General features: G+C 43.3%; 1 protein-coding gene across 5 annotated transcripts in view; it reads left to right on the top strand.

Moving 5' to 3' along the window:
* The first annotated feature begins 671 nt into the window (after positions 1-671).
* WDR41 (WD repeat domain 41) overlaps positions 672-26,622 on the top strand; it is a 29,382-nt gene continuing 3,431 nt past the window's right edge. For 2 of the 5 annotated variants that reach the window (XM_079995677.1, XM_079995676.1), the window contains exons 1-13: positions 672-1,114; positions 3,799-3,911; positions 12,408-12,456; positions 14,239-14,370; positions 15,241-15,303; positions 16,688-16,799; positions 17,578-17,640; positions 18,788-18,895; positions 20,235-20,416; positions 22,255-22,376; positions 23,111-23,199; positions 23,710-23,843; positions 24,775-24,952. In XM_079995677.1, the coding sequence (XP_079851803.1) occupies positions 1,064-1,114; positions 3,799-3,911; positions 12,408-12,456; positions 14,239-14,370; positions 15,241-15,303; positions 16,688-16,799; positions 17,578-17,640; positions 18,788-18,895; positions 20,235-20,416; positions 22,255-22,376; positions 23,111-23,199; positions 23,710-23,843; positions 24,775-24,927 (1,371 nt within the window). In that variant the 5' untranslated portion in view covers positions 672-1,063 and the 3' untranslated portion in view covers positions 24,928-24,952. Of the gene's footprint in view, positions 1,115-1,176; positions 1,476-3,798; positions 3,912-12,407; positions 12,457-14,238; positions 14,371-15,240; positions 15,304-16,687; positions 16,800-17,577; positions 17,641-18,787; positions 18,896-20,234; positions 20,417-22,254; positions 22,377-23,110; positions 23,200-23,709; positions 23,844-24,774; positions 24,953-26,622 lie in introns of those variants that run through there. The other 3 variants (XM_079995675.1, XM_079995678.1, XM_079995679.1) reach the window with 3 other exon arrangements.

The raw sequence follows: 26,622 nt of genomic DNA, 5'->3' as shown, positions 1-26,622 counted from the left end.
CAGTAGATGCACAGCCCATAGTTTCCTGCTAAAATCTGGTAAATTTTCATGCCACCCATGTTCTGCACTGGTTGGTTGGGTTTTCTGTCCTACTTTTGTTGCGCTATAGCTCAGGTGTGCCCCTCGAGACGGCAAACTCTGGGGGAGCATCGCAGAACTAATAAAGCAGAATGAGGTGTGGACAGTCCAATATATAACCTCCCTGCTCATGCATTATTATTCCATCAATGACATCTTGCAGAAGACTCCCGCAAAAAAAACCAAAACCACCACTCTGGCGAGGACTGCTCCACGTGAGGGCATAAACCATTCTGCTATAAATATACAGTATACACAAATAAATCGAAATTTATTACAGCTGTATGGCACTGAACCCGGGACTCCCACCTTTTAAACGGGTTTTTTTACAGCGTTTAACAGCTGTATGTCAGGCAGAAAACCAACACGAGCTTCTCCTGGCACGGAGATACATTGGGGAGGAAAACTGCTCCTGGTGATGATGATGATGATGATGATCTTGTTATTATACTTGTTATTACTCTGTCCATATAAAAAGTGGCAACCCTAAACTGGAACACCGGCGCCTTACGCCTCTCGTACACATTTACACATACAGAATAGGGGATCTTCGTGGGTATGTTTAAAAGCATGCGCGTCGCAGGGGGGGATCGATGATTCGGTACTCGCACCCCTTCGCCTAGCTCGCGAGCGCGCGGCGGTCAATCCTAAAGGCTGAAAGCGGCGGAAGACGCGTCCCTGCTTCGTTTTGTGTTGTTCACTGAAGATTCGGGGATCGATTAAGTCGCCGACGCTTTGCCTCAGATTAAGCACGTGCTAGCGAGTCCCTTTTCGAAGGAAAACAGCCCCGCGTCCTATTCGGCCGGCGGCGCGCGCAGTCCAACGGCGGCTACGTCGTGCGGCGCAGGGCGGACGGAAGCGAGGGGCGAGTCCTCACAGCAAGAGCGTCAGCTGACTGACTGGAGCCGCGCGCGGGGCGAGGGCTGCGGCTTCAACCCGAGGCGAGGGCGCGTCCGCGAGGGCCGCCCGGACCCCACCTCTCGCGATGCTGCGGTGGCTCATAGGAGGGGGACGCGAGCCGCAGGGATTAGCCGAGGTAAAAGGGGTGGTTGGTGTGGGCGCTTGTGAGGGACTCTCGAGTCTCAGCAACCAGCTCTTGCTCAATGCATTGCTGGGTTGAGAAAGTGCCGCTTCCTCAAATGACGCGTTCAAAACACGAACGCTTGATAATACTGCGTGGGCGCATGTTGTTTTCCTCCGATAGTCTTTTTGCAGTGATGATAATAATTAATTTGGTGATGCCTATATTATTCGTGTGCATAGATTAAGACCAGTCTTGGTGGGTTCAGATTACCAACAGTATATCAGAATTTAAGCTATTATAAAAGAATTGCTTCCAGTATAACCTCCCACAGTGGCCAGTCAGAGATGCCTGTGATGTTCACAAGTAGCACATGGTAAATGTAGTCATTTAGTGTTTGCTCTCTGGCAATTAGGCATACTTTCTCTAGACGTGGAATTTTCCTTTTAGCTATGATAGATAAGTCATTTGTAGAGTACTGTAATTCTCCATGAAGCGAAGCAATGTTCCTTTACTCAAGTCAGCCTTGTAAAATCAAAGCATTTACTAGCTGCCTCCACCCCACCCCAATGTATTAGTCTGCTGAGGACTAGCAGAGGAGGGGTTTTGCTGGCAGCCCATTTGGTTTCTATACTGATCACAGAGGAGGGATGGAGCACTTCATTCCTTTCTTACTGCACAGAATTCTAGGTACTCGTCCGCATACAGTGCCTTAATGCTTATCACTGGGCAGCAATAAGTATGCTTATTATTGCTGGTGCTTAAATACAAGACTGAGTTAAGTATGTGTTCTGGTTGGGGCACTTGGTTTTGTTTATAACCTATCACTAATCAAATGAATTGATGGCCTGAGCTCTATTGGAAAAGATACAGAAAATAAAGACATTTATATATTGATACCATTTCTAATAAATCTTAATGTATTTCTGAAGAAATTATGTTATGTTTTTTCTTTGTCCTTCCCCAACTAAAAACCACTGATTTGTTAAACTTTCCTTCCTAAAGAAGATGCTTCTCACCCCTTGATCATTTTAGTTACCATGTTCTGTAATTTACCGTACCTAAATGTGATAACCTTTCTGAGACTGAGCAACTGGAACTGCATTCCAAATGTGGGTATACAGTGGTGCCCCGCAAGACGAACGCCTCGCAAGACGGAAAACCCGCTAGACGAAAGGGTTTTCCGTTTTGGAGGCGCTTCGCAAAACGAATTTCCCTATGGGCTTGCTTCGCAAGACGAAATGTCTTGCGAGTTCCTGCGGCTTTCCCCCCCTTTCCCCCCTTTTCCTAAGCCGCTAAACCGCTTATCAGCTGATCCGCTAAAAGCCGCTAATAGCGCTAATCCGCTAAGCTGTCAATGGGCTTGCTTTGCAAGACGAAAAAACCGCTATACGAAGAGCCTCACAGAACAGATTAATTTCGTCTTGCGAGGCACCACTGTATATATAATGACAATATTTCATAGAATCGTAGAATTGTAGAGTTGGATGGGGCCCCAAGGGTCATCTAGTCCAACCCCCTGCAATGTACGAATCTCACTTAAGGCGTCCATGACAGATGGTCATCCAACCTCTGCTTAAAACCTCCATGGAATCATTATATTTATATATAATTATTGCATGCATATGTAATGGCAAACCATGACTTGGCATCATGAGCATAACGTGTGAGGGGAGATCAGAAACTCTTGATTTCAGTTTGCAGCAAACCATAGTTTGCAGTTATGTCTAAACCTGGCAAACGTGGATCTCAAAGCCATGTTTGAGTAACAGCTTTCTGGGTTTGGCCAAAATGACAACTGATTTTCTACAGAGAAAGGGTAAAGGGTCAGTGGAAGTCTGATGCTGCTTGTGATCATAATGTCAAACCACCGTATCAAGATACTGGCTGCATTTGGATTGGTATTAAGATATTGAGCTGGTTTGCATGTAAAGCTAAGCCAAACTTAGTGTGAACAGATGTATTCATGGAGAGGAGACTGACTGTTTTGCTCCTCCAGGCCTGCTGCTGCTGCAACACTGCTGTGAGCAAATACCGGTACATTGTTTGGTTTAGTGTGTTGTCTGAATCCAGGCTTGTGGTTTATCACAACAGTTGTGATCTCTCTGAGAACCGTCATACTCATGCATTCATGCTTAGCTATGGTTTGGCTAGCAGTATGTGAAAACCAGTTCAGTGGCCGTGTTTGGGTGATCAGATAATATGAAAATTGAACAAGTTTCATGTGCCTGCATTCAGCTGCTTTGTACGGTAAGTGAGCAGAACTATAAAGTTTGCTGAGTCCCCGCTACCAGTTCCCCTTTTTAATCATATTTGGTACAGTATAAGACCCCTTACCTCATCCAGCAGTAACACATGGCATATTGGTTCCTTCCTCCAGGATAAAATGCTGGAGGGATAGCTGCTTTATAGTTAGCACCATAGTTAGAATTTTAAAGCTATCACACTGTGGAGGATTATTGAGGAATAAATCATATTGCAAAAAAGAAAACAAGTAATTAGAAACATCTGTTGATGAGCTAGAGAGATTAAGATAACAAATTTGTTGATTTACAAAACAAAAAAAATTCCTTCCAGTAGCACCTTAAAGACCAACTAAGTTAGTTCTTGGTATGAGCTTTCGTGTGCATGCACACTTCTTCAGATACACAGCTGTTGTTGATTTACAGTTTTATTTTTCTGACTTTGTGGATTTCTAGAAATCTGTACAGACCATTGGCGAAGAACAAACACAAAATCCCTACACTGAGCTGCTTGTGCTGAAAGGTCATCATGATATAGTGCGGTTTCTAGTGCCAATAGATGATTACAGGTAATACATTACTTTCATAACCTCCTTTTGCACCATAGGGATGATTTCGCTGACAGTCTTAAAAATCAAATCTTCTGTTTCTTTTCCTCAGAACTGAAGAATATATGACAGGTAGCTTAGATCTAGGGTGTACATTGGGAAGTGGAATCTTTGCAAAACTTTTAGGTGAAATCTAATTAAAATATGCCCCCCACTGATTTTGACTTAAATAGTATTTTTTGCCAAAGTATTGGCAGTTTACATACTAAAGCTTAATGCGTGAGTGAGCCATTTATTACAGAAATTACATTACATATTTTCTCTCAGTGCAGTACTGAGCCAGTTTTTAGGTGCTCAATCATCAGTCATTTTCCTACCTTTGGTTGCAACTTCTTTATACTTCATGTGACACAGTAATGTCAGAAAAAATTATCCCACAACCGCCATAAATATTGTTGGAGTTTGGTGCCTGTTATGTACTGGGTTGAATAGGATCCAAACTGCAGCAGTCTGATTGGCCCTAGAACAATAGGATCCAAAAGGCAGCAGCCTGATTGGTCCTAGAACAATAGGATTCAGAATGCAGCAGTCTGATTGGTCCTAGAACAATGCAGCAGTATGATTGGTTGGCAGGAACTACCCAGTCATGCTCCAGATAGAAGTGAATCCACAACCTGATTGGCTTACAGTAGAATTCCGGAATTAGCCAATCATGTGCAGCCCATTGTGTAAATAATGTATATAAAGCAGATACCTTGAGGGGACTTTCATTCATTCCTCCTCACCACTATGAGCTGAATAAAGAGCATGAAATCACTTTGCGACTCTGAGTATATTTCACTGGCGACGAAGGTGGGATCCCGTTGAGCTGACTGCCACACACAGCACCGCAGCACCGCCACCTGCCGCATCGCTGCCTCGCACCGTGTATCCAGGCTTCAGCTCCGGGACACAAGGAACTCAGAATGGCAACCAACAGCAGCTTTTCGACGTTCAACCCAGCATCTGGAGACTGGGAAGCATACGCCTCCCGTTTCACCTTCCTCCTAGAAGCCAAAGGGGTCACCGATGAAGAAGACGCCAAGAAGAGGGCAATATTCTTCAGCGTCTGCGGAGAGGAGACGTTTGAAATCGCCCGGGCTCTCCTTGCGCCTGAAGACGTCGCTACTGTTCCATACAAAACAATAATGGAACAGCTGAAGGGGCACTTTTCGCCGCAGCCCTCAGTGGTGGCTCGTCGAAATACCTTCTACGCAAAGCGGCAAGCCCCTGGGGAAACCATAACTGGGTTTGTGACCTCTCTCCGCCAAGCCGCCCGGTTCTGCAGCTTCTCAGAGCTGGAGAACATGCTTCGTGACCGCCTCGTCGGTGGCCTGAGGGATGAGAAGCTGCAACGACGCCTCTACGCTAAGAAGGACCTAACGTTCCAGGTCGCTCTGGAGGAGGCCCTGGCAACGGAAGCTGCCGAGAGGTCGACGCAAGAGGCACGGCCGAGCCAGCCATCCCAACCGAGGGTCCACCATGAAGACCTCACCGACGACTCAGGATCCAACAGGGAGGAGGTGCACCGAGTACAGCAGCGCACTCAAGCAGCCCACATACCACAGCTGCCTCGACGAGAAGGAGGGAACTGCGCAAGCTGCGGAGAAAGTCACGAGAGGAGGACCTGCCGTTTCCGCAACGCAGAGTGCAGGCAGTGCAGAAAATCGGGATACATCGCCCGGGTGTGTCGGGCTCGGCCCACCCGACGCCAGGCATCAGATGACCAATCCAAGAGCCCCAGGTCCCGGGGCCCAACGCACCAAGGCAACTTGACTGAGCTCACGGACTTCCAGGTATACCAGTTGCCCCACCCCAACGTAGAGAAAATTTATGTTGACGTACAGATAGAGGGGGCCCCATGCCGCATGGAGCTTGACACGGGTTCAACTCTATCCATAATCTCGGCAAGGACCTTAAGGAAACTGTGTCCTACTGGGGGTCCCAAACTCAGGCCGGCCCCATTCACCCTCTGGGGCTTCCAGAAACGTAAGGTCCCCACAATGGGGGTGGGGACCTTCAGGGTGCAATACCGAGGGCGGACGCGGCAACTGGAATTGCTGGTGGTCAAGGGCCCCTACATTAGCTTACTGGGATTGGCATGGTTTGGACCACTGGGGCTAGCCGTCACCGGGGTGAACCACACTAGCTTACAAGTGGACGTGGACGCCATATGCAAGGAATTTCCGGGGGTTTTTGATGGGAAATTGGGACAGTATACGGGCCCCCCCCATTGCTCTACAGCTTGACCCCGCAGTACGACCGGTCAGGCTCAAGGCCCGCCGGGTCCCGTTCGCCCTGAAACCCCGTATAGACGAGGAATTGGACCGGCTTGTGGAGCAAGGAGTGCTGGAGCCGGTGCCTAATGCCCCCTGGGAAACCCCAATTGTCACACCCGTCAAGCCTAATGGTTCGGTCCGCATCTGCGCAGACTACAAATGTACCATAAACAAGGCCCTTACGGCCCATGCATACCCAGTGCCAGTGGTCAGCCATGTTCTTGCCACCCTGGCTGGGTCGAAATTTTTTGGCAAGCTGGACTTGGCCCAAGCATATCAACAGCTGCCAGTAGATGAGGCCACAGCAGAGGCACAGACGATTGTGATGCACAGAGGAGCATTCAGGGTAAAGCGGCTGCAATTCGGTATCAGCGTGGCACCAGGCATATTCCAGAATCTAATGGACTCTCTACTTAAAGGGATTCCTGGCGTCACCCCCTTCTTCGATGATGTGTTGATTGCCAGGCCCACACCAGAGGAGTTTGAGGACCGCCTCGGCACCGTTCTGCACCGTTTCCAGACGGCGGGTCTCAAGGTGAAGCGGGAAAAATGTCTACTAGGAGTGCCTCAGGTGGACTTTCTGGGATTTATGGTGGACGCAGAAGGGGTCCACCTGACTGGGGACAAGGTACGGGCCATTTGTGATGCCCCAGCGCCCAAGAACAAGACTGAACTTCAGGCCTTCTTGGGACTATTGAACTTTTACCATTCCTTCCTTCCCCACAAGGCGGTGGTAGCGGAGCCCCTACACAGACTCCTGGACAAGCGGGCCCCTTGGGTGTGGGGCCAGCGCCAGGAGGCCGCATTCCAGGCAGTCAAGGACTTGCTTGTCTCAAACTCGGTCTTGGCACACTTCGACGAGAGGCTGCCGGTGGTGCTAGCATGCGACGCCTCGCCCTATGGAATTGGCGCTGTCCTGGGACACCAACTCCTGGATGGAAGAGAGGTACCAGTGGCATACTTTTCCCAGACACTCAACGCAACCGAGCGGAACTACTCGCAAATCGACAAGGAGGGTCTGGCAATCGTGAAGGGAGTAAAAAAATTCCATGATTTCTTGTACAGGCGGCCCTTCACCGTGGTGACTGACCACAAGCCGTTGCTTGGCTTGTTTGCCCCTGAAAAGCAGACCCCCCAAGTGCTGTCTCCTCGCGTCCTCAGGTGGTCAATTTTCCTTGCCAGCTACCAGTATGCACTGATTCACCGTCCGGGGAAGGCGATGGGCCATGCGGACGCCCTCAGCAGGCTACCACTACTGGAAACAGGCCCCGACCCAGCACCTGCACAAGAGGTTATGAGCCTGGAGCTGCTTCCTGACCGCCCCATTCAGGCACAAGAAGTTGCACACCATTCCAAGAAAGATAGGGTCATCTCCCGGGTCCTGGACTGGGTGTGGAGGGGATGGCCCAGCAGCAGCCCCGGGCCAGAATTCGCCGGCTACACAACCCGCAAACATGAACTGTCGGCCCACAAGGGGTGCCTGTTATGGGGAAGCAGGGTCGTTGTTCCCCAGCCCCTCCGCAAAAGGGTCCTCACAGCCCTACACGAGACACACCCAGGGGTAGTAAGAATGAAGGCCCTTGCCAGGAGTTATGTGTGGTGGCCAGGGATCGACGGAGAGATAGAGGCCTGGGTCAAACACTGCCAGGCCTGCCAAGAATCCCGCCCAGATCCCCCAAGGGCCCCAGTCCAGTCCTGGGAGTCCGCCCGAGCACCATGGTCACGCCTGCATGTGGACTTCGCTGGCCCCTTTCAGGGGAAAACATTCTTCATAGTGGTGGACTCCTACACCAAATGGCTGGAAGTCGCACTGGTACCGTCCACTTCTACGTCCGCAGCCATCCGGGTACTACGCAGGCTGTTTGCAACCCACGGGCTCCCTGACACTCTCGTCTCAGACAACGGGACTGCATTTACGTCAGGAGAATTCCAAACCTTCACAACACAGAACGCCATCCACCACATCTGTTCGGCGCCATTCCACCCTGCCACCAATGGCCAAGCAGAACGCATGGTGCGGACCACCAAGGACACCCTTCGCTGTATGACACAAGGGGATTGGGAGTACCGCCTTGCCACATTCCTTCTAGCACAGCACAGCACCCCCAGCTCAACGACTGGCCGGAGCCCCGCTGAACTACTAATGGGTCGGCGCCTTGCAATCAGATTGGACCGCCTTCACCCCGATAGAGCTCAGGATGAGGCAGTGGTGGGGGAAGGCAAGAACCCCCGGACCTTTGAGGCTCAGGACCCAGTGTACGCAAAGAATTTTGGGGCAGGCCCAGCATGGGTACCCGCCACAGTCACCAGGGTCACTGGCCCCGTGTCGTATGAGGTGCTAACGGATGGGGGGCAATGCTGGCGCCGCCACTGCGACCAGATACGGCGACGATTCCCAGGAGAAAACCAGGAGGAGGAAAGGGCAGAGGAGTCCCAAGGGAACAGAGGGGCAGTGAGGCCCATAGAGCACGAGGGGCCAGCAGGAGAGGCAGAATCAGTAAATACAGAGAGGACCTGCGAGGCCGAAAGGACACTGGAACCAGAACCACGACTGAGTGAGCCGGTTGCGCCAGACCAAACAGCCCCATCACAGCCAGCATCCTTGGAACACGAGCCAGAACCTGAACCCCGGACCAGGGAACACCCCAGGCTGCAACGCACACGTAGGCCGCCGGCGTACCTCGAGGACTATGAATGCGACCTCCCGGGCAGGACTGGAACTTAGAGGGGAGGGGTGTTATGTACTGGGTTGAATAGGATCCAAACTGCAGCAGTCTGATTGGCCCTAGAACAATAGGATCCAAAAGGCAGCAGCCTGATTGGTCCTAGAACAATAGGATTCAGAATGCAGCAGTCTGATTGGTCCTAGAACAATGCAGCAGTATGATTGGTTGGCAGGAACTACCCAATCATGCTCCAGATAGAAGTGAATCCACAACCTGATTGGCTTACAGTAGAATTCCGGAATTAGCCAATCATGTGCAGCCCATTGTGTAAATAATGTATATAAAGCAGATACCTTGAGGGGACTTTCATTCATTCCTCCTCACCACTATGAGCTGAATAAAGAGCATGAAATCACTTTGCGACTCTGAGTATATTTCAGTGCCTTTTAGTGCATTCCCTTTAATATAAAGTTTTACACTGAGAAAACTATCTTCATTATTATATTTTTTTATTAATATACCGCTTGTATGCCAAAATGGCTACTAAGTAGTTACATCTTCGCATTCAGATGTAAAGCTACACACACAAGCAAACATGAGAAGAGCTGAGCCTTAGGCTTGTGTACTTCCTTTTCTCTCTCTTTCCCACTTCCTTCTCCTTGCACTTCATGGCTTCTAAGCTGACTTCCCGTTGTCACCAAGCAGCTTGAAATATATCTAAAAATATGGGGAAAATGCAAAGCTGGTTCAAAATACTGGGTGTTTTATAGTCAGATTACCAAAATGTTGTATATGTACCAAGAAAAAAATAATGCATTTATCTAATATAAGCAGTAAAATAATTCTTATTCTTTGACTAGTTTAATTTGGTAGGTATTCCAACTTTTTAAATCTTTTGCGTGTATATAGTCATGAAGAGCATTGTTTTAACCAGGCACCACCACCTTCTTTGATTCTTTCCAATAGCATTAGCATTGTTACTTGGTTTCTGAAATGGTTTTATTTAGTTTTCATAGTTTTTTCATTGCATTTTTGTCAACTGTTGTAAGCCAGGTTTCACGCTTCAGCTCTTTAGATAATATCATCTTATTGAGAATTTTGCAGAAGGATTTTCTTGTTTTCTCGGTGGCTCAGCTAAAACCAGTGAGTGGAAAATTTTCTCAGATTGGTTTCTGAAGATACTAAATAAATCCTGTATCAACCTAACCGACAGCTGCATTTCACTTCTTTTCTTTTCTGTTTTTGAACATGAAGAGAGGGTCATATTGATTGCAATATCACTAAAGAAGGCTAAGCCTCAGCAAGAGTCTTCCAAAAAATGGAATGAGATAAAATTGCAAGTAATACTCTAGCATTTGACACATTAAACTAGACTGAATTCATAACACACTTTAAGAATAGCTTTTTCTGTTGCTCGTTTGACCATTTCTTGCTCCTCCAGGAAGCAGACAAGGTTATAGAGGATGGTGATCATGACTGGAAAAGAATCAGGTGACCCATGAAACACCAGCTTGGTGAAAAGAATCCATTTGCTGGATTGGTAGTTCAGCTATGAGCCCTCCATGTGAAATCCTGGGCTTCATATTTCAGACTATTTTAAAGACTGTGGTTCATTTTTGAATTGAGATATTAATAATAATAAAAAAACAAAAACAACAACAATAACTTATTACCGTATTTTTCGCCCTATAAGACGCACTATTTCCCCTCCAAAAATGAAGCAGCGCTTCCCCCATCGCCAGCCCCAGAGGATGGGGGGCAGCGGGAAGGCGCGCGGCACCTTTCCGCTACTCTCCAACCCGGCTTGGAGGCTGGCGGTGGGAGAAAGCAACGCTTCCCCCATCGCCAGCCCCAGAGGATGTGGGGCAGCGGGAGGGTGCGCGACACCTTTCCGCTACTCTGCAACCTGGCTTGGAGGCTGGCGGTGGGGGAAAGCAGGCTTTTACCCAAAGAGGGAGAAGGGACGGACTGGCGGAGTCCGTCCCTTCTCGCTCCTGTGGGCTTTTGCGGGAGATGGGGGAATTCCCCCACCTCCCGCAAAAGCAGGCAAAAGCCGTGCGCTCTTTAAAGGCTGCGCGGCTTCTGCTGGCTTTTCTAGGAGGTTTGGGAATTCCCCCACCTCGTAGAAAAGCCTGTAGGAGTCGCACAGCCTTTAAAAAATGCACCGCTCTTGGGAGCTTTTCCCCAAGGAGGGAGAAGGGACTGATTGGCTGTTTCAGTCCCTTCTCCCTCCTGGTCGAAAAGCCCGCAGGAGTCGCGCGCGGCTCCTGTGGGCTTTTGCGGGAGGTGGGGGAATTCCGCCACCTCCTGCAAAAGCAGGAAGAAGGTCTTGGAGTAGCGCACAGGCTGCGTGCAGCCTGTCCGCTGCTCCCAGAGCTGTGGGGGGGGGATCATTTTTTCCCCCTTGATTTCCCCCCCTGAAAACTAGGTGCATCCTATGGGCCGGTGCGTCCTATAGGGCGAAAAATACGGTATTTATACCCCAGCCACTCTGGGCGGCTTCCAACAAAATATTAAAATACAGTGGTCTATTAAACATTAAAAGCTTCTCTAAACAGGGCTGCCTTCAGATGACTTCTAAAAGTCTGGTAGTTCTTCTCTTTGACATCTGGTGGGAGGGCATCCCACAGAGTGGGTGCCACTAGCGAGAACGCCTTCTGCCTGGTTCCCTGTAACTTGGCTTCTCGCAGTGAGGGAACCGCCAGAAGGCTCTCAGAGCTGGACCTCAGTGTCCGGGCAGAACGATGGGGGTGGAGATGCTTCTTCAGGTATACTGGACCGAGGCCGTTTAGGGCTTTAAAGGTCAGCACCAACACTTTGAATTGTGCTTGGAAACGTAATGGGAGCCAATGTAGATCTTTCAAGACCGGTGTTATGTGGTCTCGGCGGCCGCTCCCAGTCACCAGTCTAGCTGCCGCATTCTGGATTAGTTGTAGTTTCCAGGTCACCTTCAAAGGTAGCCCCACATAGAGCGCATTGCAGTAATCCAAGCGAGAGATAACTAGAGCATGCACCACTCTGGCAGTTAGAGTCTCAGCCTGCGTACCAGATGGAGCTGGTAAACAGCTGCCCTGGACACAGAATTGACCTGCACCTCCATGGACAGCTGTGAGTCCAAAATTACTCCTAGGCAGCGCACCTGGTCCTTCAGGGGCACAGTTACCCCATTCAGGACCAGGGAGTCCTCCACACTTGCCCACCTCCTGTCCCCCCAAAACAGTACTTCTGTCTTGTCAGGATTCAAACTCAATCCATTAGCCGCCATCCATCCTCCAACTGCCTCCATAGGACCTCACACAGGACATTCACCGCCTTCACTGCATAATTGAAAACTGTTTTTAATTTTGAAGATTTAGACATTTTTAGGAACAGCTTCCACTAAAATCATGTTTTCATGTGTTTTTGCCCTGTGCATATCTGTGAGATAATTTAAAGAATGGTTAGTGGTAACATTTTCTATTCTTTTTGTTTCTATATAAATGTAGCATTTCCTTTATATATATGTATCTAATTTTTGATTTGTTGTTTCCCAGGTTTGCATCTGCTGGTGATGATGGGATTGTATGTTTGTGGAATGCTCAGGTTTGTTTATGTTCAGAAATGCATTGCATACAGATGAAAATTAGGTGAAGTTTAAATTGGAGCTATTACATTACCCATGAGCTATCTAAATATAAAGTTAGTTATTAAAGATAATTGGATAATAAAAAAGGTCACAGAAGCAGTTGTTCAAACTTAAAAACTCCATTTTGTAAATAATCTTGAATGACCCTACTGAGTTTTTTATCTAATTCTCATTAGAAAAGTTGGAGACAAAATTGATTTTCAAATTTTCAGTTTATATTTTGACATCTTCCTGTGAAACTAAGGTAATGTCCCTGCAATAATAGTATAATTGCATGTTTTGTGACATTATCCTGACATAGAATTGCGTATATTATGTGCTAAGCATTTATTTCCTGACTTAGCAGTTATCTAGGTTGCTCTATAACTATCTGAAAGATAAAGGATAAAGTAAATGTGTGTGTAAGAGAGAGAAATGTTTTAAAGCTTTTAGTACTTGTGATATGTTTCCTTAATACTGGACTGTTCACTAACACAGAAAATGTCTAGAAGGATGCTGAATTTTATAAAAATTGAGATTTTGAATTATGTACATGCTAGGGCTGGGCGATATAGCTATATATCATCCAAAACTGGTTTGAAGTTCACATCGTGATAATTGATTCTTAATATTTGAGCTAGCAATAAATGGCGAATCACAACGTGTGCAATGGCAGCGGCACAAACAGTGGTGGCCTGCGAGGCCTTGTGGTGGTGATAGTGATGGCAGTAGCAGCAGCGACCTGCGAGGACTCAGTGGCAGTGATGGAAGGCAGCAGCAGCAGTGGTGGCGGCCTTTGAGGCCTTGCAGCGGCAACAGAAGATGGTGGCAATAGTAGAGGCAGCCTGCGAGACCATGTGGCGACACAAGCAGTGAGGCTTGCAAAACCTTGCCGTGGTAGAAAGAAGTGGCAGCAGCCTGCAAGTCCTCCTGGTGGTAGTGGGAGGCAGTGGCAGTCTGCCTCAGCAAGACCTTGAAGGCCACCTATTCTTCTGCTACCGTCTCCTGCTGCCACTGCTACTGCCACCACCACGACAAGGCCTCGCAGGCTGATGCTGCTTCTGCCACCTAGCAGGCCTGCTGGCAGTCTTGATAGTCCCAAATTATTTGTATTCACTATGACTCATCACTGTACTTTGGATTGTCATGAATACCACCATTTGGTAGCCAAGCCCCGAACCAAAGTCTCATTTGGATTCATTTTGGCTTGCCTACTGCTGAAAGTGATCATAAAGTGATTGATAATATCATCATTTATCAGTTTTAGACCCATAAGTAGTAGCAGTTGCCAGGACATTGTTCTGTTCGCCTCTGCATAGTTTCTTCCTTATTTCAGATATCGTGATATATCGATATATCACAATGTTTAGCTGGTGATATATTGTGACATTGAAAACCAGTTATCGCCCAGCCCTAGTACATGCTTCAGTCCATAATTCCATGCCAAGTTCTTGACCTTGTTTCAATGCAGAAGTTTTAGTGTCAGTTAGGACTGTTACCTTCTTGAAATCGTTAATTTATTTATTTATTTAAAATGTTTATAAGCCATGTAATACTTTAAAAATCTCTAAGCAGCCTGCAACATAAAAACAGTAAGTGGTACGAAAATGAAGAAAATACAATATAAAACCAGTAAAAGCAGTATTTCCAGTTACACATTGCTCCATTAAATCACATCCCAGTGGATTATGCTGTTATGTGCATTGGTCTATAACATTTTATTTCATTCAGATCATTAAGATGTCTTTTTTGTTTTCCAGACTGGAGAAAAGCTATTTGAGCTACATGCACATACACAAAAGATTACTGCTCTTGCATCTTTTCCTCTATCAGATACTTGTGAAGAAAAATGTCACTTGATCTTGACAGCAGGTGCTGATAGAACTGTTATTGTATCCTTTAATCTGACCCAGACCCCAACTCTTTGTGGGAGGGAGATGTGCTGCTGGTACTCCTTTCCCTCCAACATTTGTGTGGCGGGTGACAGTGGTCGACCTTGGGGCCTCAAATTTCAGTGGCACCCTATGCTACATCCCTATCTGGACAGGGATAGCCTAACTACTGTTGTCTATGCTCTGGTAACCTCAAGGTTAGATTCCTTCCAATGCATTATATGTAGGGCTGCCTCTGAAAATGGTCCGGAAACTTCAGCTAGTGCAGAATTCAGTGGCCAGGTTGCTCACCGGAGCAAGACTGTTTGAGCATATTACACTGATCCTAGTCCTACTACAATGGCTACCAATTAGTTTCCAGGCCCGGTTCAAAGTGCTGGTTTTGACCTATAAAGCCTTAAGTGACTCAGGACCACAATACCTCAAGAACCACCTCTTTCCATATGAACCTACCTGGACCCTGACTCTTCTGAGGCCCTTCTTCATGTGTCGCCTCCTCAAGCGGTCCGGAGGGTGGCAACAGGAGAACGAGCCTTCTCTGCAGTGGCTCCCTGTCTGTGGAATGCTCTAGGCAAAAACATTCCTTTTTAACCAGGACTTTGGTTGATCTGATTGACATCCTATGCCCTTTTAAAAATGTGGCTCTTTTGGGGGGGGGGTGTTATTGAGTTGTTGTTTTTATTTTGAATATTTGTATTGTGGTTTTTATGTAGATCCACCCTGAGACTTCTGGGCACAGATCGCTATATTATTATTATTATTAATAATACACTTGTGCTTGTGCATCTCCATTTCTATAGTTCTGCCTTTGAATATGGATACATGCCTTAAACTTGTTGTAGTCTTGAGATCCTTAATGAATGAAACCAGGTTTGGGATTGTGACAATGGTAGGCAAGTTCATAAAGTATCCTGCTTTCATTCCACAGTAAAGGTAAGAAAAATGAAACTGGCTTTGATTTGATTGTACTGATTGTGGCAGTTAAGGGGCAATTCATGTGATTTGCAAATCTGAGGTATTTTTATTTATTTAAAAGCATGCACCCTGCTAGGGCTGAGCAATGTCGGGTTTTCAACACTGTGATATATTACCAGCTTAACATTGCAATATATCTATATCATGATGTCTGAAATAAGGATGGAACTATGTAGAGGTAAAGCCCTGGCAACTGCTACTACTTATGGTTCTAAAACTGATACACTTTACTTACCTTTAACATATGGTGTTACAACTGTTATTTTATAGTACAGAGCAACAGGGGTGGCAGGAATCATGAGACAAGGGATGACTGGATTCACAGTTTTTCTCACATTACAATTCTTTTACATAGTACACACATTGTACAGTGGTACCTTTGGTTACAAACACCTTGGGTTACAAACACTTCGGGTTACAGACTCCACTAACCCGGAAGTAGTACCTCAGGTTAAGAACTTTGTCCCAGGATGAGAACAGAAATAGCGCACTGGTGGCACAGCAGCAGTAGGAGGCCCCATTAGCTAAAGTGGTACCTCAGGTTAAGAACAGTTTCAGGTTAAGAACAGAAACAAATTAAGTTCGTAAGCAGAGGTACCACTGTAATTTCCCATGTCAAATATTATGAAACCATTACCACAATGCGGACTTAACAGATTTCAGATGATGTATCGATACATCACCCAGCCTACACCCTGCTTGACTTAGTAAAATAAACTCCAAGTAGCTTACAAGAAAAAACTAATATAAAATGAGTTGTATCCAGTGATGTAGCTCAGCTGACAGTAAAGCTTCCATCAGTGGAAAACGTAGGGAATTTTTTGTTGTTCCATCTGCCCTCTTCTTGTCTTCATGTCACAGAGCTATGTTCAAGTATCATGGCCTTTATGACTAGCTACTTCTGCGAATCATGAAAAGTTAATTTTATACCTCTGAAAAGCTGGAGAATTTCATTGGTCTTTGAATTCACACCACTAGAGACCTTCTCTTGATATAACGTGTATCTTTTTAACAAAACATCTCATGGAAAAGCTTGTTGTATATACAGTATTTGACATAAAAAATATTTTAAAAGACTTGAACAAAAGTTTAGTAATAAGATGACAGGTTTTGTGTCTGCCTCATATCCTCCTTTGTATGATATTGCAGTATCAAGCACCATGGTCCATCAACTTTTCTTTGTAGTTTATAAGCACAAGAAATGTTGCTGGGAAATAGAATTTCAGGTTGATTCTGTAATAGTCAAACCCTTACTGAAAAAGCTGGTGGCAATCTTACTGTAAATTTTTCCTAAAGAGCTTTGTTATGAGACATGATATGATTATTTGACTTGGTTCTACAGTGTTTGACAGTTCTTCAAAGGCTGGATGTATGGCTGTCTGGAGGGAGTGATCTGTGTGTTTGGAACCGAAAATTAGATCTCTTGTGTAAGACAAGTCATCTTATTGATGCAGGTAAAAATGTAAATGACTCATTATAGCAGCTAAAGTTAAGTAAAATGGATCTATATAATGACACAAAATCAAATTGGCAAAGTCCCTTTAATTCTAAAGATAACATATATTGAAGCTGACCTCTATTTTTAAAATGTCAGTGTAATCATTTTTGAATTAAGAGCACTTGGAGCCTCATGTGTCCTATGAATTGTAGAATATGTCAAACTTCAGTAACTGTATGTTAACTTAACTGAGCTGGGTCGGTATATATAAATCACTAAATGAATATATATTCCTTTAGAAATTAAATTAGGTTCTTCCACTGCCATCTACTGTAGGCATTAGATAAATGCTGTAAGATTCCACCCAACCTTATAAGCAAAATACAGAAATGTAACTGGAATATAATAAAGAAATGTGATGCTTATAATAATGTAGGAATGTGCTGCAAAATGTTTTTGGTTTGCAGATGTACAAAGGTGTTTTAAAAGTTTGCACACCATAATCTGCTCTGTAGTTTTCAATGAGGACAGACTTGCAGAATTGCATGTCCTAAAAACAGAGGGAAAAGGCTTTTATGAAAATATAAGAGAGATTTGTATTGCTTATCCCCTCCCTTCATTTTTTCTTAGGAAAAACTTTATGGAAATTCATGATTTGAGTAACCTTCTTGTGAGAAAGTCAGATAGTGTTTTATAATTTTGTGAAATAATTATAATAGATTGAGTGTGCATTCACTTTTTACTTGTAATAAAATATCTTGCTGTCTATCCCCCCCCCCATCTTCTTAATAAAGATATCAGTGCTATGATAGAATTGCCTAAAAATTGTGTGGCGGCAGCAGTTGGCAAAGAACTGAGTGAGTATTGCTATATACTGTATAATAAATATTTGAATGTTATTAGCTGTGTGTTCTGTATGTTTTAAAATGTGGAGGAACATGCATTGTGTCTACAGGGGTTAAGATCCAAGCACCTGTGCACTAATTCCACTTAATCCTGGAGCCTTTGTGTTTGTATTACTGTCCCTTGATATAACGCTGTTGTATATTTTAATGATTTCATGCAATGTTTGAAATTAAGGAGGGCAATCAATATTTATTTGGTATGTTGATACAGCAGTACATTGCACATGGAAAGCAGCAGTCCTTGAGGGAGCTGCAACAAGAAGGCAGAGTAGGTTTTAAAAAAACATTTATTTCTTTATTTCATTTTCTTAGTATACAAAACTAAATAAAATATTGAGATCTTAAAGTCTCCAACAGATAGCTTTTGTAAATACATACCATGCCAACAGCTTTGGTCTTAGATTTCCAAACACTTGTCTCTTAAATATCTATCCTGTAATACCCTCTTCGTGTTTGAAAGGACTTAAATCTTGCAGGAGCAAGCAGTGTACCACCCGCCCCATTAGTCAGGTGACCAGTGCTTTCAGAAGTGACAGAGCTGCTTATCTGTTCAGCACACAAGGATCTCCATATCAGAATTATGGTCGCCTCTGCTTGTAGCGAAATAATTCTTTCTGAAGAAAACTGAGGCTGTGAGTGCTGACGGAAGTGGAGCCAAATTGGCAGGACCACAAAGAACCCAGAAACATTATCATGCTCAGGGGAACCCTAAAATTGGCAGTAGTTTTTTGTTTTTTAAATTTTAAAGCCCAAAATTTTAAAGAGTGTGCTCTTATGCTGTTTTGGGAGGACTTGTGTGTTTAAATTTTATTTTATTTTAATTTTAAAAAACCTACTGTCAACTTTAGGGTTCCCCTGAGCTTGATAAATAGCCACTGCATGCTCAATAGCCACAAAATGTTGAGTGTCCTTAGGAAAAAAAAATAGAAAATGAGGTGTGTGGGCAGTAGAGTATTCTGGAGGAAAATGTGCCAGCCTGCCTGGAACTCTGAAAAGTAACATTCCTGTTAGGTGAGGCTACACTGCAACATTTTGTTGCAGGTCCTAATTATATGTATTCTCATAAATGTCAAGATGTTGCCTGCCTTTCTCTTTGAAGTCATTCTTAGACTGAAAGCTTCCAGAGATGGAACTGAATGGGATGTCATTGAAGTGAAGCGCCTTCTTGACCATGAGGACAATATTGTATCGTTGGTCAGTGTCAGTGGTAAGACTGTTACTAATTTAATTGCTAGTAACTCATGACACATTTTTAAATTACAAAGTTTCTTATGTTGCTTCCCAAATGTAACTAAATGTTTATCTGAAGTTTTTATTATTTGAGATGCAGCTGAGTTGATTTGTGTTAAACCTTTTTCTTTTTTCAAACATCTCTGCACAATAGATTGGCCTGTACCTAAATCAACATGAAGTTGCTTGTCTGTTTATTGAGATAGCAATCCAAATACAGTTAAGCTTAACTGATTTCAATTAACTTACATGTACAGTGACTTCTTTTTTATTTGGAATGAAATGCATAATGTTTTTATTGGTCTTTAAATAAGTGTGTGGTTATATTTTGGTCACATCCTTCTTCTGGACAAGGGTGCAAAGCTCTTCCCTGCCCATTTTATCCTTGAAATAAGCATGAGGTGGGTTTGGCTGAGAGATGGTGACTGGCTCAAGGTCACTCAATAAGCTGCATGGCTGAGTAAGGATTAGAACCTGGGTCTCATCAGTTCTAATCTATCCGCTACACCATATTGGCTCTCTTAGTGTTAAAGTCTTTACAGTACAATTAATAATCTTAATCCAGAAGAGTCAATTTAAATGTGAAAGCAGTGTCTTGTGTTTAGCTTCATCTCCAGTGTGAAACATTGCTGTGGAATCAACAACATTCACCATACTTATCCAGGGTATATATGAGATGTCCCTGCAAAACTGTAATTATTCTGATATTCTCAGGGTGGGGGTGCAGGGCTGGTGGATTAAGAACAAAACAAAAAACACTTCTGGACTCAGAGTTGTCTTTTTTCCCCTCTCCCCCCATCAGCTCTCTGCAGTGCAAAAGTGAGTGTGCAGCCTTCTGCTGCGCTTGAATTTTGTGCAATTGCTTGTTAGACATGATAAGAGTAGTTTCACTATTTTTGTTTAGTTGTATTTTTCTCTTTAATTTTTATTGCATTTCTTATTTTATGTACAAAGGGTGCTTCCACGTTTGGCTTTCTCCTCCAGCTACCGGCTAGAGTTTTACTTAGGCTTGCAAATAGTTGTCCCATGTGGCCAGTGAAATTTACCGGTACCTCCAGGTGACCAGGCATTACAGCCACTAATGTCTATTGTAGGTTTGTGTAGGTGGGAAAGCAGGCTGGTAAACATTTTGGTAGTCTAGTAACCTTGGCTGGCTTTGTTGCTAAAGTCTGTCAGATTCCTGTTCTCCCGAGTCAGTTGGAAATGGGCCAGGCAGAGCCCGATTTGCATTGACTTTGCTTGTTATCTGATTAGCTTGTGAGCCTCTGTGTAAATAGGTGTTTATTTATGCAAACTCTAATATTTTTGGTGCCTAGATCTGACTTTTGCAACAGGCTCTCATGTTGGTGAGCTGATAGTCTGGGATGCATTGGACTGGACCATGCATGCATATGAACGCAGATGGGATGCTTCTCTTCACGTTGACCCACAACAAGAAATAAAATTATCGCACAGTCAAAATGAAGTTTCAATTCAACATTTAGCTTCTGATGAGGAGGTGAACGTTTAAACAGTATTAAAAAAATGAGACTTACAATTGTTTTTCTGTGTCTGGTTAAAAAAATGCTGATTTAATATGTACTTATGCTTTATTTATTTTCACATCCCAACAAGAAATGCAGATTGAGAGTCCTGAGCGAAAGGTTAATTTTAGAACTTGTCTTAGCTTTGTAAATTTCAGTGAACTCCTACAGGCTCAATCCAATGAAACTACTCCTGTGAGAATCCCATTAAATGATTGCAGAATTTCAGTCATTTCAGACTTGAAATGGAGTGTGTTTTGGGGTTTGGGCACTGAATAGAATAGGACAAGGAACACAGCATGGCTGCCAGATTTGCAATGCGTGCTGTGTTCTTCACAAAAATAATGTGCATTTTCATTAAGTTAGCAATTATTAGATTAGTAGAAATCAAGTAGATATCTTCTTTTGGATGCAATTTTATCAAATGGCATTTCTGAGCATGGTCAATTTTTGCTTGTTGTTCTTTTTAGCCCCACAGCGCCAAGATCAGAAGTGAGAAATGCTGTCAAAGACCTATATCTGGTCTTTGTGCTGTGGTGTTCACCCTTAACTCCAATCTTAATCCTTAGTGCTTAGTCTAGAAATAACAGATCTCTGCACCTGATAGTGTATGACATCAGCTGACTGATGGGTGGGCGTGGTTTGCCCAAAGTGGCCTAGCAGGCCTAATTAGGATTGTGGGATTCCCTACCCATGTTAGCAGCTGGGACAATACAGCAATGTTTTGTTGCAGGTTTACTAACTTACTTTAGAGCACATTGTGTTAGGCATTTTTTAATGCTTGTAGGTTGTGGTTCTGCCATAAAAGCAATAACATAAAATATACACATTATACTGTCATAAAACGCAAAGGAACACAGTGGCCCTGTTCAAACGATTAAATCTCATCTTAAAAAGCTGAGATATGAACAAGCATAATGTACCCATGGCAGCCACTTTGCTGCTCCCGTGTTTGAGCAGGGAAACAAGCCAGGAAGCCTCACTTAACTACCATTTTTGTTTAACTGCGTTTAGCTTTTTATTTGAATGGTTATGTTTATAAGTTTTTATTGGTTTTAATATGTCACTTTGAGTAACGCAATAAGAAAAGCAACTAACAAATACATAATAATAATAATAATAATAATAATAATAATAATAAATTAATCACAGTTTCCTGATAATTTCCAAATGGTGAAACTGTGGTTAATGGCTGCCAAACAAGTCGTAATACAAAGTTATAGTTTAACATTGGCTTTAAATTTACTTTCTTACTTGAAAGCCATTAATCATAGCTACTGGTTCAGTTGTAATGGCAAGCTATGGCTAAATGAGACTTCCTGGTTTGTTTTCCTGCTTGCACAAAGGGAGAAACAAAGTGGTCATGTGTGGCTTCTTCATATCTCAGCTTATTAAGCTGAGATTTCTTTGACCAAATGCACCCAGTCAGTAGTAAATCTGTTAAATTGTAGTCAGCAGCAGGGGGCTAGAAAGAAACTGAACACATAGGCCAGCAAAGGTCTGGCAGAACAAGGTTTTTACAAACCTACGGGCCTTGAAAAGGGTTGTGGATGGAAATAGCTGGCTGTGCTTTATAGTTTATTAGATGCCACCGACAGCAATAGGACTGTAGTATTTATATGAATTGAGGCATAATGCAAAAACTATTTTAGTAATTATAGTGGTAATTACAGTTTAAGGAGCTACGCACCTCTTGCCTTCTGAGCTATTTGGTTTAGATTGAAAGGTAACAGTGTCACAGTCCTCCTGGAAATCCATTACACAACGTAATATGTCTGCTTTGTTAAGATGTTCTATTGAATTTTCTTTCCAGTGTGTGTTCGCTGCTGTTGGAAAGGGCATATACGTGTATAACCTTCAAATGAAGCGTGTGATTGCCTTCCAGAAGACTGCTCATGACTCCACTGTCCTGCACATTACAAAAGTTCCAAACAGGTGCAAGTTACACTAAATTTTTCATACGCTGGAAATGTAAGCACCAGAAAGATGAAGAGGGCCACACTTGATGTTTGTTCATTTCACCCAACCCCCCCAACCTTTCATTATAAAATATTTGAGCAACCATTGACCTGTTATATTTTGCTTCCCTGGCTGCATGATAATCCTGGTCTTTAGCCTGAATTGCTCACTTATTTATTTTTAAATTGCAGTACTGAAATTCTGATGTACAATTAACAAAAAGAAACCCATTCATGCTCATTAAACACATTATTGCTAACATTGGATGCCATGCTGCAGGTGGTGCCACAACAATGCCGTAGAATGGAGGTTGGGAGGCGGAGGTGGGAGGGATTTTAGGGTTGCACAGGGCACTGCTGAGATTTGAGAGCCCAGACTCCACCACTGACCAAAGATCTCTCCCAGCAGCAGCACGTAGTTATTAAATAGCACCAGGACAAGAGCGGTCTTTGTGGCAATGGATTTAGTCCACACTCAAGACAGGCAATATCTCCTGCCTGCCTTCTTTGACAGGGACTGCCAGAATCAACCTCTGTTGTCGATGTTAGTTGAAACTGGGCTGATAGCAAGGTATCCTTCAGAAAGCAGGCCCACTGGGAACATTAATTCTAAACATTAGGTCACAATTACAGAGTCTTTGTTTTGTGAAATTCTGCTAATGTGGTTCTGCATGACACTCCAGTAATAAGTAAGTCACATTTGCTTTACAGGCAAATAATCTCCTGTTCAGAAGATGGCAGTGTTCGCATATGGGAATTACGAGAAAAACAGCAGCTTACAGCTGAACCTGTTCCTTCAGGTCTGTATCCAGAATGAGGATTGTTTACACAATATCTGAGATAGAAGGAATATGCTGGTGAATGCCAGTAGAGTGACCAGGGCTGCACAAAATTAAAATGTTATTTAGTCACTCTGCTAAATTTGTTTGTGTGAAAGTTGCTCAGAAAGCAAGAGAGACATTTTAATGTGAATGTACATGTAGCCATTTCTACACAGCTGTTCTCATATAGAAGCTTGTAAGATAATGACCATTGAGTTGGCTGGATAGAAGTATATTTATGTTTGCCAAATATATTTAGTTCGACAGCATCCCATTTTATATGCCTTGGTTAGCTTAAGGGCCATCATTTGACAGCCACTAGTTTGTGGTAACAAAACATCCCATGGCCCTTCTGATAAGTTCATGGAGTTTGGTCGTCCGCTTGGTTTGAATGCCTGGATTTTGGCAGGAAGCAAACGAATGAAGAAGTAGAAACCTGATGTAGTCTGCAGGAAACTCATTTACTTCAACCAACTGTCTATTTTCCAGGTTTTTTCAGTATGTGGGGATTTGGAAGGACAAGTAAACAAGCCAGTCATACAGCTAAAAAGCCACCAGAGAGCACCACTGTTTTCTCCTTGGATCTCATTGGGGATTTGATTGGGCACTCTTTAGCTGTTCAGGTTTGTTGGAATTATTGCTGCCATTGTTCCTGTAACTATAAGGGTTATTTCTCTTAAACAGCTACATAGGGACTAGATTTATTTGAGGCTGTATAAGGAGTCAGAGCTTCTTCCCTAATTGGATCTTGAGACATGCAAGTACAGTAGTCTGTGAAAATTGAAGTCTCAGCCTGGAAGGCATTCATTGTGTTCTTTTTGTGTTCTATTATGACACAAAGCAGGGAAGAAAACTCTTACCTTGACTCTCAGGTGCCTCATACTTTGAGTGGTATGTTAGTTACAGTTCTAATAAACTAGAGGAACTAGAAATAGCAAACTACTTCATTCAACATTGTCTTTACTACATATGAAAATACTTCCTGTGCTATTCTCTACATGCTTACCCAGAAGTAGGTCCCACTAAATTCCATGAGACTTATCCCTAGGTAAGTGTGTATAGAACTGCAACTATAATTATGTATTTGTCCTGTTTGCACCAGTATTTTGGCATGTAAAATGAATCATGCAACTTGCTCAACATGCCCCAAAGTTGGGCTTGTTCATAAAAACTGCTTCTTCTTGAGGTAACTTTCAGAAGCAGGCATAATATTCTTTTGTTTTGTTTTGTTTTTTTAAAAAGTTTAAAACTGCTAGGCGTGCCCGTGCCCTTGAACATTCCTAAAATAGTTCATTGGGTCCTGGTTTTTCCTCTCACTTCTTGAATTTGTTTTAGGCTCCATACTTCCTGCTGCTCTAGTTCTGTTTGGCTTATTTTATGATTATATCTTTTGCTGTCTCCCACATACTTGAGCCTAACCAGGTTGCTTTTATGTTCTTGAGGCGTTACCATTTTGGGCAACTGTGTTACTTTATTTGACTTTATTTTGTGAATGTTGATAAAAAAAGTCTTATAGTTGAGTATATTGTATTGATGATACAGTTTTTGTTGTAGATGTTCCTGTACTTCAGTGAACATGGCCTGGCAACATGCTCTGCTGATCACCTTGTTATTTTGTGGAAAGATGGAGAACGAGAGTCGAGATTGCGCAGCTTACTGTTATTTCATAAGTTAGAACAAAGTGAAGATTTGCAGCTTAGGATCTAAAAGGACATAAATATATGGGATAAAGGTATGGAATATGAATAATAGAAATAAGCTATTTAAAGTCTTAAGTATTTTTTAAAAAAACTTGTGTGTATTTTTTTTTCTGGAACCTTTTTTAAAAACACTTTAATCAGCATTGAGGAACTATTAACCCACAAGACTGCCAAGTTTTCCTCTATGACACTGCCAAAGACGGTGGACTGTGAGGTGCAGAAAGAGCTTACCTTACCCTCATAGAAACCACTCCTTTATATCAACAGCTAACTTACATAGCATCTTGTAGGGTTGAACTAAAGTGGACTGATAACTTTGGGAGAGGCCCCTCTTACCAGTGGATTCTGAAAGGGTTGTCTAGAGCAGTTGGGATAGTTTGTCAAATGTAAGTTGACTCATGTATTAACAGAAAATATGCAATCAATAGGGGCATGCCCAAACAAAAAGGTACTAAAACTGCTCTGAGGGAGGCATTGAATGAGATGAGCTTCTTCGATAACGTAGTCTTACACTGGTGCATTTTGTCTAATTGTAAGTTATATACCTTGAACCCCAGGATTTTTGTTGCATCTGTCTCAATTACTGTGTATTCTGCTGATGATGAAAAAATTGGATTGAATGAGAGCATGAAGAGAAGGCACACACATTTAACTGTAACAGAACTGGAGCTAAGGCTATGTGAATAAAAATGAATTAAAATTTAATCAGATATAGGCTTTGCTATTAGTACATAATGGAACTTATGAATACTGCAGTGAACACACCATTCTTTAAACAACACAATGTAGCATTATAATACATAGCAACGGAAGTTAGGTGCTGTTAGAGTTCTAACAAAAATATAGCTTCTATACATTTCTCTGCATGGAAAGTATATGAATGTTTTACAGTATTTTACATAACTTGATACAAAACATTGAAAAAATGTTGGCACATCATGTAAGCTACAATCATTTTTCATCAGTAGTAACACTATTGTTTACTTCACCTGGTTTTCCTCCTTGGACTCAGCACAAAAATATGGAGATGGCCAAAGTTTTTTTTCTTTTGGTCGGGCAGTGTAATACTTTATATCAGATCATATGCGTTTCAGCATTAGAAGAGTCCCTTGTAATGTGCAGTGTTAAGTAATAGTTGACTAATTTGAAGTACCTTGTGTCACTGATAGTTCTTGTACTGACTTAGAAAATCATCAAATTGGCTAACTACTGGTCAAAAACTATAAATCATATTCTTTCTTTTGATAAGATTTTATTAAGGCTTTTCATGCTACAGTACAAAAACAGAAAAAGAGGAGGGGAAATGTGAATTCCTCTCTCAAAGGTAGATCTCAATCCTTGTCTCACACAGAAAGAGGTGGCCCCTCCCAACTCTCACCTGAAAGCTTCCTAATCTTCTCCCACCCTGGGAGATCTTCCCTGCCTCTCACACAGGGACTTTCACCTGCCATCCTCCACCTTCATTTGCATAAAATCCCCTCACCGACATTAAAAAACAAACAAACCAGAAGCAGGAGCAAAGCAGAAAAGGGAAATAAAAAGTAACAGAAAGATAAAAAAAAAAGTGAAAAGAGAGAAAATGATAAGGAAAGATAAATAAATAAATAAAAAGAGCTTCCCATTCTCTGTCTGTCAGTTGTATATTTAAAAATTATTCAGTGTTCACTCCAGGGGGGTATCCTGAAACTTGAAATCATTTTCC

The sequence above is a fragment of the Podarcis cretensis genome, assembly GCF_951804945.1.
Source record: "Podarcis cretensis genome assembly, chromosome: 11".
NCBI lineage: Eukaryota > Metazoa > Chordata > Lepidosauria > Squamata > Lacertidae > Podarcis > Podarcis cretensis.
Note: the sequence above shows the minus strand (reverse complement) of the source record. Positions and strands in the feature narration are given on the sequence as shown.